General features: G+C 39.7%; 1 protein-coding gene across 1 annotated transcript in view; it reads right to left on the bottom strand.

The window, feature by feature from the left end:
- The window catches only part of LOC126272558 (trehalase-like), a 357,199-nt gene that overhangs the window by 94,106 nt on the left and 244,295 nt on the right, over positions 1-18,798 (bottom strand). Inside the window, exon 5 of the mRNA XM_049975480.1 lies at positions 3,846-4,109. Within this exon, the coding sequence (XP_049831437.1) occupies positions 3,846-4,109 (264 nt within the window). The remainder of the gene's footprint in view (positions 1-3,845; positions 4,110-18,798) is intronic.

Here is an 18,798-nt window from a genome sequence, read left to right as displayed (position 1 = left end):
TCATAGTTTCCACTTCAGAATCCTTACTTACAATTTCACTCTTGAACAAACTAACCAAAGGGTCCCACTGCTCCAAAATCCTATCTAAACATCTTTTGAATGATAACCATCGTGTAGGCACATGTTTCAGAATTTTCCTCATTTATGTGTCTTGTAAATTTTGAAACTTTCTAAATTTTACTCTTTGCACTCCTTCCCAAATAATAAAATATGTCAATAATATTTTTGTCGATGTTAAAGGCAAACATACCGCCACCTTCTCAGCAGCAAGATTAATTAGCTGACAAGAACAGCCTACAATGATTAAGTTAGCAATTTCTTGCTATAAAAATCCTGGCACTCCCTTTTTTAGCCCTTCCTTTACAGGAGCATTACTGGCACCAAAAGCCAGACAGTTTTTATTGGAATACGAAATTCATGCAAGGTTGAAAGTAGTAGATCAGCAATATTAGCCCCAGTGGCATCCCATTTTAAATTAGGCGCAGAGAGTAGGCAATTTTGAATTTCATGGAGTTCAGGGCTGAAGAACGATATGGCAATAGGATCTAACTTAAAGTCTGTTTCATTACTACCATCGGTAGCAATAGCGAATGGATTCGACTACAAGTGCATAATAATTTTCGCTTTTTCCTCCATGCACATTTCTGTAAGGATAGTGGTTGTATTTGTTCTGGTACACCCATATCGTTTCACAGTTTCAGTATTGGGAAACATTTTGCAAAACAAAGGCCCAGCATGGTTGGCACAGTTAATAGTCAAGTTATGCTCTACAATAAGTGAGGTAAATAAACCTCAGCATTTGTCACAGATTCTACATTTTGTGGTTTACATGAGAAGTTAAGTTTTTTGTTCCATTCTAGACAACGGACATTCTCCTTGTGTTTTTCAGTTTGCATATGTTTAAGAATGTCGCATTTTCCACCATGAGCCACTGAAAAGTCACATCTACATTCACTACAAAATGTATAAGTTTGTCTCTTCCTCGATTCACTTAAATAAAGAAACTCTTCCTTATACACATTTCTGAACACTGCATCATATTTCTTCACCATTCTGCATGAAAAATAATAAACACCTCCAAGATACACAGCCAACAACTACTACAGAGTACACAAATTGTGCAGCAGAACCGAGAACACAATGGTCGTATGTTCCAGACAATGGTATTGTAGCAGTGATGTGATGCCATCTCTGGTGCATCGTTTCCCCCTATATTGCACTTCAATTTCCCATAAATAATTTATCACATAAGCAGGTAAGCAAGGGGAGGGGAGGGGGGGAGGGGCAGTAAAAGATAGAAAGGGAGTCAAGAATGAAATTGTCGAATGGAGGGGTGGAGGTTTGCAGGAGAGTTTCTGTAAAGTTTGGAAGGTAGGAGACACGGTACTGGCAGAAGTAAAGCTGTGAGGGCGGGTTGTGAGTCATGCTTGGGTAGCTGAGTCGGTAGACAACTTGCCCGTGAAAGTGAAAGGCAAAGGTCCCCAAGTCGAGTCTCGGTCCGGCACACAGTTTTAATCTGCCAGGAAGTTTCATACCAGTGCACACTGCACTGTAGAGTTAAAATGTCATTCTGTAAGTATTGAAACTGCTCTGAAAATCCGATGCTCAGTCTCCATGGTCAGGAGATCAGGAGGAAGAAGGAAAAATTTAGAGTCTCCCACTTAAATTGGGACAGGTGGCACGTCTGACTTATATGCACACTCCTAGGTATTTTCTGGAAGTAACTGCTTCCAGTAATTGTTCTGCAATCATGTAATCATACAATAATGGGTCTCCCCATCTTCATATGGGCAATACATTACATTTGTTTATGTTGAGGATCAGTTGCCACTCCCAGCACAGTGTGTCAATCCTCTGCAGGACCTCATGCTATTTGGACTATTTCCTAACATTACAACATATCTGTATGCAGCAGCAACATCTGTGAAAAGCCTCATGGGACATCCAGTGTTTCCTAGTTGGTTATTTACATACATATTGTGAAAAGTAATGGTCCTATAACAGTCCCCTGGAGTCACCCAAAGTTACTTTTGTATCTGAGACTTCTTTCTGTTCAGAAAAACATGTTGTGTCCTGTTTGCTTTCCAGCCCAGTCACAAGGCATCTACCTGCGTGCCTGTATCTATTGATTTCTGTGTCTCATGGACAAACAGAGGGAGCTGGGTTTCAAACAAATAATGTTTTTGGAACCATGTTGGTTCTTACAGAAGAGAATTTCAGTATCCAGAAATTTTACTTCCAAACTCTTTGAAGCCTTAACACATGGCTCTCTCCATATGCTAATTTTGGCTTCATTTGGTTTTTGTGTCTGTGAAGCTTAGGATACATTTAAAATTGCAGTAAAGTTCTGTTTGTTTTCATAGCAGTTTCCTAATGCAGATGTTGACCACAGCAATGCTCTTTAATGTTGCCCATTGATACTCAATATTGTTGGTACAGGAGATGAAATCTCTTTACTAACCAGTCAGGTAATCTGGGATCTGTTTCTTGTCACTTTTCATAAGCAGAAAGATCTTCCTGCCATTCTTTGTACTGCTATTTACAGGTGTTCAGTGATGCTCCAATGGCCTTATGAGCACTGATTCCATGTTCTGCACTAAATGATTCAAATACTTTGGGTGTGTTTGTCACAAGAAGGTCTAAGATGTTATCTCCAAGAGTTTTTACTCTGATTAACTCCTCAAGGTAATTTTTGGATGGAGTACTTAGGCAGTCAACGTCTGTTTAGCATGTTTCCTATCTTGCTAATCGTTGCTCCACCATATAGAAGGAATGCAGCTGGCCTGACCTCTTCGATCAATTCGTGAGGCATCTTTTGTTGATGGCACCTGAAAGCTTTTGCAACTTCTTCCTTCCTGTAACAATTTTCCAGGAGCATACACGTCAAATTCTGAAATTCAGACTCTAGTTGGTCATTATAAGATATAACTTTGTCCCGTGTACTAAAGTGTTCATGACCATTTTCTTGTGTGAAAACTGTTGGCAGTCAGGTACCAGTCAGTGTGTGTAGAGTTGCTGTACACTGACTTGCATAAGTGTGCTGATGGGAAACTGAGGTGATGTATTTGTTGTAGCACATAACTCAAATCCACCAAGATGTAAATGAAAGCAGCATGAGAGATTGCTTGGACAAGATGCAGTATAAAGAACAGGGGTGTATTAATTGTCATAAGTTCAAACATAGAGTGAAAAGTGGTATTCCTTAGAACAATGACACCGAGGGATGGCAAGTAGCACTAGATGCAATGGCTGTGTAAGCCTGGGTGCTCCATTCAAATTTTTGAAGAGGTTATTGTGGCAACTATTGAGGAAACTAGGCAATCAACTGCAGTTTATGAAGCACATATTGGACATTGAGTGAAAGCAGCATTGGAGGCTTGATGCTTGTAGTAAGGTGAGAATGGTAGCTTCAAATGCACCAGCCCCTCGCACCTCCTGACATCACTGTTCTGCAGCAGGACAGAGTGGCTATGAGATGCTCAACTTGCCTTTGGTGTATGTGTCACTTCAGCCCTCTCTGAAAGGTTCCAGGTGCTGTTATTCCATCTATACAAGCAGAACACCAAGCCAGCTCTTGCAGTCAGCTATTGATAGCTGGAATGTTTCATTAAAAGTGACACAGCTTTTAAACCACAAAGATTTTATTGAAATAATTCAGATGGACAAATCATTCAATCTCAAGTGGTTATTCATATACAAAACTTTGGAGGATTTCACAAATTTTCTCTGCTGCATAAAACCACTGCTACTGTAGTATTTTTTTCCTACTACAATTTCTTTAGAAGATGTAAAAATAATAATCTTTTGAAACTTTTATAATTAATAAATAGTGACAGATTACTTACCTTTTCATACATATATCCATCTGTTTTATATGACTTATAATTTGACTGAACCCATGTCTGTGCAAGTTCATATGCATATTTCTGGGCTCTTGGGTATTCTGTCAGGTCCAATCCTTGTATAATTATACCCTGCAGTGGTGGCCATGCATTTGGATAGTCCCACTGTTCTCCAGTATAATCAAGGGATGTAGGGACACCACCAGGGTAACGATCAATTTTGTTCTCTTTGAGATAAGCAATTATTTTATCAATAGAGACTCGTTCCTGTAAATAAAATTTGAGGTATTAATTTTATACTTTACTCACCCATAATTAGTGAATGTGCTATAGAAGACCAAGGTATCACTGAATCTTTTTGTGGTATAAAATATTAGTCTTCCACAAAGTTTACTATCCAGCTGAATGAAAGGATAGGGGTTAATTAGTCATCACCAGTTCAAATGTACAGTGAACAATGGTATTCCATACAGCAATGGCTAGGATAGATTTTGCTAATTCAAATAGACTACATGTTATGACAGCAGTTATATCTTCATATATGGTGGTTTATGAAAATAAAAAAATAAACTGGATCCATGTTATGCATCCACATTGGAAAAAGCCCATTTTCAACAAGCACAGGTGCTTTATTTGTAAATGTTTATGCCAATTTTAGTTAATTCTTAATTAATGGCTTAATTACTTAGTGATCTGTGTCATTCAGTCCAGGAAATTTAGAGCGACATAAGTTTGGTGCTAAAAGTTGGAATCTAACAAACACTATGGCAAAATTTGCAATGGGAAATCTGAGTGTGTTTGAAATTTAACATTAATTATCTATTAAGTTAATTTGTTTCAGTAAAATAGAAATACTATACTATAAAGTCTCAATCTCAGTTTTGTTTATAAGTTATTCCACTGTTATCAAATCTATCTATTTACTCAAAATGTTTTCCCCATTAGGTACTGTAGGAGAACTCTCAAACAGGAACAACTTTTAAAAACTTGGTTTCAAACGAAACTAATTACATATTTGCAATTGGCTGACATGAGATTCTACTAAAATAATTAACTCAAATGGAACTGCTAACTGGATAGATTCATGCCTATATTACATATATATGTTACAGAAATTCAAACAGAAAATAAAGACAGAAAATATTAGTTACTAGTAGTGGTGTAATATGAGCAGATGGGAGACTCCAAGTTGCTCTGTTTCAGCATTACAGATATCCTGAATCCTCATGTGTTATCTCTCGGCTGACAGTATCAGGGTGCCATTTTTCAAAAGGATGATCCTCATCCCAACATGACACAAGTCTCTATGAACTGTCTGCATGACTTAAAGTACTCCTGTGACCAGCATGATTCCCAGATCAGTCCCTGATAGGACATTTGTGGGAGCAGCTTGTACATCATCTCTGTCCTGGTGTCAGTATCCCAGATATTGAGGGCCAGCTGCAACAGTTGTGGGCCAACTTGTGTCAGAGGAGGATATGGCTGCTTGATAGCACTCTTCCCAGCTGAATCAATCGACACCGTCATACTGATACATAGGCTCATGCCAACAAGTACTTCATAAATTTGACTCAATTTTATAATCACTATAATAACGGCACATGCACTCTCAACCCATGAAGTTTCATTTAATTTCCTCCTCTTCTGGGTACTTCAATTATTTTTATTTTTATCAGGCAGTGTATATCAGATCATATGGCAACAAGAATGTCCACACTGAAATGGATATAGTTGACCATGTGTCAGTTGTAGCAACAATGATTACCAAAATACAAAGGGCAACTAACACAAGTTGAATGATTACATTCAGCATATGAGATTCAGAGGTATACCTCAATATGAAATGCATCTAAAAACAAAAATGATGTAAATTACCAAAGAAAAGTGCTGGCAGGTCAATAGACACACAGACAAACATAAACATACACACAAAATTCAAGCTTTTGCAACCAATGGTTGCTTCTTCAGGAAAGAGGGAAGGGGAGGGAAAGACGAAAGGATGTGAGTTTTAAGGGAGAGGGTAAGGAGTCATTCCAGTCCCGGGAGCAGAAAGACTTACCTTAGGGGGAAAAAAGGACAGGTATACACTCGCACACACGCACACACATCCATCCACACATACACAGACACAAGCAGACATTGTGTCTGTGTATGTGTGGATGGATATTTGTGTGTGCACGAGTGTATACCTGAGGACACATATGTTGGTTTTGGATAACACATCCACATAAGGTGGTTGAAGCTCTTATTTGTATTCTATGTTCTCCCATTTTCAGCAGTTCAGGACTGATCTGGGTAGCTGAAAGTTGGTTTAATAACATCTCAAACAGCAAGTGGCAAACCATGTTTGTGGGTTATTAACTTCCATTCCTTTTGCCTTAAGATATTTGCACCACAGTATGTCACAAATGGAATGTTGTGGATTATCACCTGTGGAAAGCTCATGAATGAAAATTGATGACATGGCTTGCTGCATTGTTTTCACACAATGTAGGTTATCCCTGATAGCTTTTCCATAATATATTTGTAAAGTGTGTATTCCCTTCTCTGCCAGTCTGTTGACACCTCCCAGTAGCTTTCCAGGTTGTAATTTCCTGGTTTTCATTTCTTTCTCAGTATGAGAAGTCTGTCAATCAATCTAAATCCACTGCAAAACTCATCTTTGGCCAGTACACCTTTCCTTCATTAGTCTTTTTCATCAATGAACTCAGTGATTTTGTCAAAAATTTTCTTCACACTTATCAGCAGCATTTGTAACACTGTTAGTTATATTTCCTGTAACTCTTACATGCGAAATTCGATATTTCCTCACTTTTATGAATATGTGTCCACTGTTATGACCCATTTCAAGCAAAACAAATTGGTATAGGCAAAACTGAAACCTGAAATAAGTTCCTAACACACAGTATTAAAAAAATACATTATAAACAAAGGAAACACACTCTTTCTCACAGCCTTCTAGACTTATCTACAGTTTGTTTTGATTTTGCGAATGAAAAAACAATGCACAAAAATTTTCTAGTGTAGAGAAGGTGTGAATCACAGCATAGAAAGAGGGGGCATGAGAGGTGCAGACATCCAAACAAGGATTTTTAAAACATATTTCTAGCCAGAATTCAGTTATGAAACTTTGAGATGTTATTCTTAAAGAAAAAATAAAAAAATCTTTTTCCTTTTTTTTTTTTCAATTTTGCCCTACATCTGACCTTAAGAAGAGTGGACTGTGTAAACCTCTTTATGGCATTGAAGACCCTCATACACCAGGTGTAGAAGCATAAAACCGCAATTTTCCTAGAGATGGTATTAGCCACAGTGCTGTTAGCTGTCAGTGTAGGCGCCATGACACCATGTCTGCAGTGCCATCTGCTTCCTTTAACAGCTAACAGGTGCATATTAATCAGTGCCCCAAGTTTCATAGATCGTTGTCTGTTTCAAACTGATATACATGTCAACTAAGAACTACGATTTGTGGACAGCATTGGTTATCTGTCATCATTTGAAGAAAGTTGCTGCAGAATTGCATCAAATGCTTGTCAAAGCTTTTGATAAACATTCTCTTGGGAAACTACAGTGTTTCAAATAGTTCAAAAAATTCAAAAGTGGTGATTTTTATGTGAGAAAAGATGAGTGTGGAAAACCAAAAAGTTCCAACACAACGAATTGCAGGCCTTGTTAGATGAAGATGATACTCTAAACTCACATGAACTTGCAGAACAACTGATTGTGACCCACAAAGCTTTTTCTCTTCAGTTGAAAGCTGTGGAAAACGTGCAGAAAGTGGGAAAATGAGTTCCACATGAACTAAATGAAAGACAGCAACCAAATCAAAAGACCATTTGTGAGATACTGCTCACCAGATACAAAAGTAAGTCATTTCTCCATTGAATAGTGACAAGCAGTGAAAAACTGATACATTTTGAGTATCTTAAGCATTGTAAATCATGGATGAGCCAGGCAAACCATTGACATCCACTGCAAGATCAAATAACTTTGTAAAGATGTCTGTTTGGTGGTATCAGAAGGGTGTCATTTATTACGAGGTGCTACAATCTGGTGGAACTGTTAACACTGATTGCTGCTAACAGCTAATGATCAATTTAAATCAAGCATTATGTGATAAATGACTGGTATATGGGAAAAGGCAACACAAAGTCATATTGCTCCATGATAAGGCCCATTACACATAGCAAAATGGGTTAGGGAAATGATTGAGGCATTCAGGTGGGAAATGCTGGGGCATGCAGCTTATTCTCTGCACTTAGCTCCATCTGATTAGCATCTATTTTCGTCACTGGGGCACACTCTCATGGAACAATGCTTCAGTTTGTATGAAAATGTGCAAAAGTGGCTCACTGACTGTTTCACTTCAAAAGAAGAACTGTTATTTTGGTGTGGCATTCATAGCCTTCTGGAGAGGTGGGAAAAATATATAAACAGCAGTGGAGATTATTCCGAGTAAAATATTGTTCAGCAGTTTCAAAATACAGATGTGTAATTATTGCAATCACATTCCGGTTTAATACGTCTACCCCTGGTATATGAAGAGGACAACAATGACGATGAAGAGGAAAAAGAAGAAGGGATCTTAAAGGTCAGTTTGGTTTTATAAACCAAGAAATTTTTTGGTATGGGTTTGCAAACTTAGAATAAGCACGGGAAAAATATTATTTACAAAATTCCTTAAAAATTAAGGTGCATCTTTTAGTCCATATTGCCTTATACTCCATAAAATATGGGATAAGGTTACAGACAGTGATGCCGAATAAAATGCATTTAAGTGTCAAGAGAGGAGCACAACTACTATACAAAAATCTTATCGAAAGGTCTCTACTAAACCCAATAAAATACTACTCATTTGTAAAGCTCTTAGTGGAACCAAAGTTAGTGTCCAGATACTTGTAGGTCTCTTATTCCCACATTATCATGGGTGAGACAGTCTTCTGACATACTGCCGTTTGAGTCTTCTACAGATTCCCATATGGAGGACATACTGATAGATATCTCTGGGGTTGTGAAGCAGCTGAATGGATTGAAAATAAATAAATCACCAGGCCCTGATGGGATTCCAATTTGGTTTAACAGAGAGTACTCTACTGCACATGCTCCTTACTTAGCTTGCATTTATCGCGAATCTCTTGCCCAACGTAAAGTCCCGAGTGACTGGAAAAAAGCACAGGTGACGCCTGTATATAAGAAGGATAGAAGGACAGATCCACAAAATTACAGACCAATATCCTTAACATTGGTTTGTTGCAGGATTCTCGAACATATCCGCAGTTCAAATATAATAATTTACTTGAGACAGAGAAGTTGCTGTCCATGCATCAGCACGGCTTTAGAAAGCATCGCTCCTGTGAAACGCAACTCGCTCTTTTTTCATATGATATCTTGGGAACAGTGGATGAAGGGTATCAGATGGATGCCATATTCCTTGACTTCTGGAAAGTGTTTGACTCGGTGCCCCACTGCAGACTCCTAACTATGGTACGAGCATATGGGATTGGTTCCCAAATATGTGAGTAGTTCGAAGATTTCTTAAGTATTAGAACCCAGTACGTTGTCCTTGATGGTGAGTGTTCATCGGAGGTGAGGGTATCATCTGAAGTGCCCCAGGGAAGTGTAGTAGGTCTGCTGTTGTTTTCTGTCTACATAAATGATCTTTTGGATCGGGTGGATAGCAATATGCGGCTGTTTGCTGATGAAGCTGTGATGTATGGGAAGGTGTCATCATTGAGTGACTGTAGGAGGACACAAGATGACTTGGACAGGATTTGTGATTGGTGTAAAGAATGGCAGCTAACTCTAAATATAGATAAATGTACATTAACACAGATGAAAAGGAAAAAGAATCCCATAATGTTTGAATACTCCGGCGTGACTGTGTCAAGCGCTACACCACTAATGTTTAAATATTTGGGTGTAACACTGCAGAGCGATATGTAATGGCAGTTGTGGGGAAGGCGGATAGTCGTCTTCGGTTCATTGGTAGAATTTTGAGAAGATATGGTTCATCTGTAAAGGAGACCTCTTATAAAACACTAATACAACCTATTCTTGAGTACTGCTTGAGTGTTTGGGATCCCTATCAGATCAGGTTGAGGGAGGACATAGAAGCAATTCTGAGGAGGGCTGCTAGATTTGTTACTGGTAGGTTTGATCATCATGCAAGTGTTATGGAAACGCTTCAGGAACTTGGGTGGGAGTCTCTGGAGGAAAGGAGGCATTCTTTTCATGAATCACTACTGTGTAGTTCTGTATTGGGAACAGGGAAGGGGATAGGTGGGTAAAGGACAATGACTAACAAAAGCTGAGGGCAGAAGGATAATGGAACGTGTGACATATCACAGGGAGAGTTCCCACCTGCACAATTCAGAAAAGCTGGTGTTGGTAGGAAGGAATCAGATAGCATAGGCTGTGAAGCACAACATCACAACTGCATCCATAGTGCCACTGCCATTTCTAAACCCAAACTGATCAGCATCTAACAGATCCTCAGCTTTATTTTCCATTATTCTGTATATTATTCTTGTCAACAGTTTGGATACATGAGCTGTTAAGAAGATTGTGTGATAGTTCTCAAAATTATCTGCCCTTGTTACCTACAGAATTCTGTGAATGATACTATTCTGAAAGTCTGTTGCTATATTGCCACACTCATACAATCTACACCATAGTCATTTGGTTGCCATTTTCCAAATAATTTTAGAAATCTGGTGGTATGTTGTCTATCCCTTCTGCTTTATTTGATCACACATCTTCCAGTGTTCTTTTAAGTTCTGACCTAACAAACCCCTTGTGTTTTCCACATCAACAACAATTTCTACTCCTGTCGCATGATCATACACACATCAAAAAAAGTTTTGCATCACCCCAGTTCCTAGAACTCCTGAAGATAGATGTTGACTGTGGATATTATATCACAGACACAGTCCCTTTGACTGTTCATAGATGTCACTAAACCTGATCAAAGATGTAAACAATCATGCTTGAGCAGCACCTATTACATAGAGGGGTCCAACAGCCAATCAGTTCCAGTCATGCCACCAGGAAGGATGTACATGGCTCATGTGGTCTGTAGTTCAACCATGCCTAGATGGTCAATTCCATGGTTTGATCGTGTCTGCATTGTTACTTTGTGCCAGGAAGGGCTCTCAACAAGGGAAGTGTCCAGGTGTCTAGGAGTGAACCAGAGCGATGTTGTTCAGTCATGGAGGAGATACAGAGAGACAGGTACTGTTGATGACACGCCTCACTCAGGCTGCCCAAGGGCTACTACTGCAGTGGATGACTGCCAACTACGTATTATGGCTCGGAAGAACCCTGACAGCAATGCCACCATGTTGAATAATGCTTTTCATGGGGCCACTGGACATTGTGTTATGACTCAAACTGTGTGCAACTTCACTCCCGACGTCCATGGTAAGGTCCATCTTTGCAACCATTACACCATGCAGTGTGGTACAGAAGGGGCCCAGCAACATGCCAAATTGACCACTCAGGAATGGCATCATGTTCTCTTCACCAATGAGTGTTGCATATGCCTTCAATCAGACAATCGTCAGAGGTGTGTTTGGAGGCAACCTGGCCAGGCTGAATGCCTTAGACACACTGATCAGCGAGGGCAATGCTGTGGATGTTCCCTGCTGTTTTTGGGTGGCATTATGTAGGGCCAATGTATGCAGCTCGTGGTCATAGAAGGTACCATAATGGCTGTACGATACATGAATATAGTCAGCATATTGGCGAAGCATTCATCTTCATGGACCACAATTCACACCCCCATCATGCACATCTTGTGAATGACTTCCTCCAGGACAATGATATCACTCAACTAGAGTGGCCAGCATGTTCTCCAGACATGACCACTATCTAACATGCCGGGGCTAGATTGAAAAGGGCTGTTCATGGATGACACGACCCACCAACCACTCTGAGGTATCTACGCCAAATGGCTGTTGAGGAGTGGGACAATCTGGATCAACAGTGCCTTGATGAACTTGTGGATAGTATTCCATGACAAATACAGGCATGCATCACTGCAAGAGGCCATGCTACTGGGTAGTAGAGGTATTAGTGTGTACAGCAATCTGGACCACAGCCTCTGAAGGTCTTGCTGTATGGTGGTACAGCATGCAAAGTGTGGTTTTCATGAGCAATAAAAAGGGTGGACATGGTGTTTATGTTGAACTCTATTTCAACTTTCTGTACAGGTTCTGGAAGTCTCAGAACTGAGGTGATGCAAAACTTATTTTTTATATCTGTGCAAGTCCTCCCAACCTGAAGATCTTCAGTGCACTCTTTTTACCTATCAGGTGGGAGACAATGACTGTTCGTGTCTGTGACATACCATGTCACACGTGTTCTCTGAGTGGCATTAAAGAACAGTCACTCCATACAAATATATAAAGCCAAGAAACAGAGATAGCAGATCATCTCAAAGATCTCCACCTAAAATGAATTTGTTGCAAGACAAGGACTCACACAGTTCTTCTCAGCACTCTCCAGCTATAAACTTTGGACCTGTTATAAAGCTAGGACAGAGACTGTGGAGTCACATCAGTTTTAAAACATCAAGTAGAACAGCATGGTCATTACTAAGGTAGTTGGATGGAATCAAAATTATAGTAAGGAACAACACTCATATATTGGCTAATAGGATTGCGTTACTTTTACATCAGCAGCACCAAGGGATAAAACTCATACAAGATACATCCAACAGAAACTTATAGTGCTCAAAAACAACACTAATGATCACTCTGACTTCTGAAGAACTTTCTCTATATCTGGAATTTCTGCTGATCTTAAAATCTTAAAACCAGGAAAGGCACTGGGAAATGATGGAATCCACCCAGAATTTCTTATGCCTAGTGGGAACTATGCAAAAAGATGGCTGGCAGATTTCTTCTCTGACATTATGATATCTGGTTCAGTTCCACAAAAAATGAAGCAATCAAAAATCATAGAAATACTCACACCTGGCAAGGTCTCAGACCAGCCTAAGAACTATCACCCAGTTTCAGTATTGGCACTATTTATAAGTTCCTTGAAAGAATCCTATACAATCAGAGTAGTCCAGTAATCATACTGAGGAAGCTGGATTCTTAAAAGGATGGAGCTGTGCTGGTCAAGTCATATTTTTAATAGCATTTAGTGAAGCAGGATACCAAATGAAGCAGGAAACATCAGTTGCTCTTGTTGATCTAATTGCAGCATATGACATGTTTTGGAGGCATGGACTGTTTCACAAATTATTACAACTTGTCCCATGCAAAAGGACAACAAAACCAATTGACAACATGTTAGCTGGAAAGACATTTACAGTAACTACAGAAAATGACACTAGCTGCTCAAAAATATAATGGCTTACCACATGGCTCTTCCCTTGCTCCTCTCTTGTTTAATTTATGTATACCTGATATTCCTCCAACATAGTCCAGAATGATTGGCTATGGAGACAGCTGGGCAATGGCTACCCAACACAAAAACTTTGAAACAACTGAACCCTAACTTCTGATCTAAACATCTTAAGCCACTATTTATATAAATTGTAGTTACAACCAACCTTGAATAAAACAGAAGTTACATGTTTTCTTCTGTCCAATACAGTGGCACACAGAGCCAATGATGTCTATCATAACATGCATCCAAAATACCTTGGGATCACATTAGATTGGACACTTTTTTTTAGGAGTATTTTACACAAACATCTCCTAATCTCAAAACCAGAAACAACATTCTCCATAACTCTATGACTTATGCTGGGGATCATTAGCAGACACTCTGCAGGTATCATCATTCATATTGGTATACTCAGCAGCAGAGTACTCTGTGCCTGTCTGGCTTAATAGATAGACATACAGCTTATTGAGGCCATGTGTATTTTTAGTGGGTCAATATGATCTACTCTACATACTATCTACCTCTCTTGAGGCACATCCCACCTCCTAATATCAGACAGAAGAGTGTGCTACTGTGTGAATGCCAGAAGATTGCTAATAACACTGACTTTCCAATAATGGATGACGTATTCCCTATGGCGCAAAGCAGGCTAAGATAAAGACATCCCACTCTCATCACAGGCATGACTCTCATGGAAACTAAATTCAGTACCATCGGTGAGTGGAAGTGCAGCTGGCAACAAAACTGTTCTCTAAAATGCCTGAAGCTGCCTTTCATCCAGAAGAAACCCCTTGCATTCAACCAGCCTAGGACACTTTCTATGAGTGGAGCAAATCTTTATCACCATTGTGTGTCTGTGGTGCAGAACAACAGACAGTTGTCCATGTTGTATAAACATGTGCTGCACATGCTTACAAAAGTCCTTTTGAAGATTTCCTGCCAGCAAAAAATGATGTTAAAAAACACATAAAAAACCTTGACTTCCATATATAGCTGTTGTAATATATGTTGTTTTACACTTCTCTGTCCTTTGTAATCAATGGTACAATTTCACTGAGATCTTAATGTCACCACCATTATTTTTAATTCATTGAATGTTTTCCAACTTTTCATTATACTGAGTCAGTCTTTCCAATGATCAATTTTTGAGTTCTTCATATTTTTGCTGCAGTAATTTCACCTTTGCCACTCTGAACTCCTCATTTATTTATTTCCTAAATGATTTATATTGCTGTGTTACTGCATTTCCCTGAACATTTTTATCAATTAACTGACATATTTTTTCTATTATCCAATGTTTCTTCACAGTAACCCCTCCTTTTATCCATGTTTGTCTGTCCAATATATAGATGTCCATTCCTCTTCAACTGAACTGCCTCCTCTGATATTCCTTATCAAATCATTCACATCCTTAGTGACCTTCAAACAAATGTCATTATTCCTCAGTATTTCAATATCCCACTTCCTTCCACACTAGTTCTTCTGAATGATTTTCTTGAACTTCATCATAACTAATTTATAACTTCAGTCTATACATGCTCCTGGGTATGCTTTACAGTCAATACCTGGTTTCAGAATCTGTCTAACCATGACATACTACAACTGTAATGTTCCTGAGTCTTGGGTCTTTCCCGAATCCTCCGCTTGTGACTTTTGAACAAAATATTCGTTATTCATATCTAAAATTTATTTCAGATCCCAATTAGTATTTGTCCTCTCTCACTCCTATTGCCAAACCCATTTTTTCCTGTATCTCATTCTTCTTTTCTGTCCCCTACAATTGCATTCTAATCCCCTAAGATTATTAAACTTTCTTCTCCTGTTACATACTGAATTACCCATTCAGTATCCTCATATACTTTCGCTCTACACTTTCTGCTTGTGATATATATACATATATGAACTATTATTGTTTATGTTGGTTTGCAGTCAGATCACATGAGAACCACTCACAGTAGCTCAATCTCTGCCCTACTTTTCTATTCATAATGAATCCTACTCCCATAATAAAATTTTATGCTGCTACTTATATATGTTGTTTTACCCTTCTTTGTCCTTTGTATTTGTATGCCCAGATGTCTTTATTGTCTTTCCATTTCACTTCACTGACCCATCAATATACCTAGATTGAGACTTTGCATTCTACTTTTTCGGATTTTGTTGCTTTCCTACTGTATTCATACTTCTAACATTCCATGCTGCCTTGTAGAATGTTATAATTTCATGGGTTATTCCACATGTTTCTCATTATCTCCTCCCCTTTGGCAGTCCCATTTTGGAGATATGAATGGGGACCAACCTGGAATATTTTGGCAGTGGAGAACCCAAGAGCAAAAGAGTGCCCTGAGCCTCTGTACATTCGGAATATTTTGGCAGTGGAGAACCCAAGAGCAAAAGAGTGCCCTGAGCCTCTGTACATTCCTCCACGCTCTTTGACAAAGCCACTGGCAAGACAGTGGTCACTTCTTATTCCAGAAGTATTCAGCTGCTATTGCTGACAGCTTTTATTATAAATTTAAGCAGTGGCTAGATTCAAACCTGGGACGCAAGACATTTTGATTATTAGTCAAAGATGCAACACTTAGACCTTTGGTGATGATAGCACAGAAATAGCAAAAATGATTAACTCAATTTTCAAATGTTCCTTTACAAAGAAAAATCCAGGATTCCTGTCCCAGTTCAATCCTTACACTAAAGAAATGGTGAATAATGTAGATATTAGTGTCAGTAATGTTGATAAATAGTTAAAATCACTGGAACTGGCTCAGCAACAGAGAAATATCATTTCATATTCCATACTGAGTTTTTGGCTGAGTTAGCCCCTCTTTAAACCATAAACTACCACAGATCATTTGATCAAAATACCATTCCCAATCATTGGAAGAAAGCAAAAGCAACTTTTGTTTAGAGGAAGGGTAGCAGAAGTGACCCTCAAAAATAACATCCAGTATCCTTGACATATATTCACTGTAGAATCTTAGAACATATTATGAGCTCAAATGTATCTCGAACAGAATGAAATCCTCCATGCTATCCAGAATGGAACCCAAAAACACTCATAATGCAAAACCTAATTTGAAATTTTCTCATGTAACATCCTGAAAGCCATGGACGAGGCGGTCAGATAGAGGCAGCATTTCTCTATTTCTGACAAGCATTTGACTCATTGCCACACATACACATATCATCAAAGGTACAATCATTTGGGACATCAAGTGGATTTCACGGCTGGACCGAGTATTTCTTGGTAGGAAGGATGCAGTCACTGATAGATGTAGAAATAACTTCAGGTGTGCCCCAGGAAGGTGTTTTGGGACCCTTCTGGTTAGTGTTGTGTAATGGATTTTCTTAAACTGTATTCCATGGAACCAAGGGGTTCTGTAGGGATCACTCAAGGGTTCTGTGAAATACATGTGCTTTTCTTCATAACATTAAAGGAAGTGACTTTGAGAAGCTGCAATCAAAATTAATGCTTCTATTAAACTAAATTTAATAGAATAACAAATAACCATCACTTCCACTTACTAATTTGGGTATTTGATACCAATGACACAATGAATAAGATTGTAGGTATCAGAGGACAGCTGGCAAATGTTGCAGACAGCAGGTTCTATATTGAGAGCCACTGTTGCCCATCCCACACTGTGCCCTTACTGGTTCCACAACAATCGCTCTGCTGTCTACCATCATAAAGGTGAGACTTGACAGTTTTATTCCTAGCTTCATAATATTTTGTACACTTGAATCTCAGAATGAATCTAACAATTTAGTTGGACTGTTGTGTTAATTATTATAGGTACCAGCACAAAAACATGTCACTGGAGGATGTACCACTAGAATTGGAATACATGGTTTCACAAATTCTTTTCTTGGAGAGGATAAAACATCATGGGACAACTGCACTGATATCTGTGCCAATCGTGCAAATGCCATGAGCGGCATGATAAAAATGCTGTACAGCTTATCAGAAATATTGTCAAAACTCTTCTAGTTGCACTGCATGATCAATAGGCAGGGCCAGCATTAAGGAGGGAGGGTCAGTGGGGTAAGCAGGGTAAAATTATTCTGGGCGCAGGCCCCCCTGTTCTAGGTGTATTACTAAATATTAAGTCAAGTACAGTATACGTTTTAAAGTATATACCTATTATTTTGAATAAAAGGCCAGGCTGAGGATTGGTTTAAAAACTATGTACAGGGTGAACATCGATAAAACCAACAAACTGCAGGGTCACATTCTCACTGGAAATGGAGGAAAAAAGGTCCTATGAACATGTGTCTGGAAACGGATTAAACACACACACAGAATTTCTAGCTTTCGCAACCAACGGTTGCTTCTTCAGGAAAGAGGGAAGGAGAGGGAAAGATGAAAGGATGTGGGTTTTAAGGGAGAGGGTAAGGAGTCATTCCAATCCCGGGAGCAGAAAGACTTCCCTTAGGGGAAAAAAAGGACAGGTGTACACTCGCACACACACACACACACACACACACACACACACACACACACACACACACACACACACACACACACACACACACACACACATATCCATCCGCACATACACAGACACAAGCAGACATATTTAAAGGCAAAGAGTAAGGGCAGAGATGTCAGTCGAGGCGGAAGTACAGAGGCAAAGAAGTTGTTGAAAGACAGGTGAGGTATGAGTGGCGGCAACTTGAAATTAGCGGAGGTTGAGGCCTGGCGGATATCGAGAAGAGAGGATATACTGAAGGGCGAGTTCCCATCTCCGGAGTTCGGATAGGTTGGTGTTGGTGGGAAGTATCCAGATAACTCGGACGGTGTAACACTGTGCCAAGATGTGCTGGCCGTGCATCAAGGCATGTTTAGCCACAGGGTGATCTTCATTACCAACAAACACTGTCTGCCTGTGTCCATTCATGCGAATGGACAGTTTGTTGCTGGTCATTCCCACATAGAAAGCATCACAGTGCAGGCAGGTCAGTTGGTAAATCACGTGGGTGCTTTCACATGTGGCTCTCCCTTTGATCGTGTACACCTTCCGGGTTACAGGACTGGAGTAGGTGGTGGTGGGAGGGTGCATAGGACAGGTTTTACACCGGGGGTGGTTGCAAGGGTAGGAGCCAGAGGGTAGGGGAGGTGGTTTGGGGATTTCATAGGGATGAACCAAGAGGTTACGAAGGTCAGGTGGACGGCGGAAAGACACTCTTGGTGGAGTAGGGAGGATTTCATGAAGGTTTTAAGGGGATCCATCCTTCAGGAAATCCTCACCACTCCACCAAGAGTGTCTTTCCGCCGTCCACCTGACCTTCGTAACCTCTTGGTTCATCCCTATGAAATCCCCAAACCACCTCCCCTACCCTCTGGCTCCTACCCTTGCAACTGCCCCCAGTGTAAAACCTGTCCTATGCACCCTCCCACCACCACCTACTCCAGTCCTGTAACCCGGAAGGTGTACACGATCAAAGGGAGAGCCACATGTGAAAGCACCCACGTGATTTACCAACTGACCTGCCTGCACTGTGATGCTTTCTATGTGGGAATGACCAGCAACAAACTGTCCATTCGCATGAATGG

Source organism: Schistocerca gregaria, chromosome 5 (assembly GCF_023897955.1).
Source record: "Schistocerca gregaria isolate iqSchGreg1 chromosome 5, iqSchGreg1.2, whole genome shotgun sequence".
Taxonomy (NCBI): domain Eukaryota; kingdom Metazoa; phylum Arthropoda; class Insecta; order Orthoptera; family Acrididae; genus Schistocerca; species Schistocerca gregaria.
Note: the sequence above shows the minus strand (reverse complement) of the source record. Positions and strands in the feature narration are given on the sequence as shown.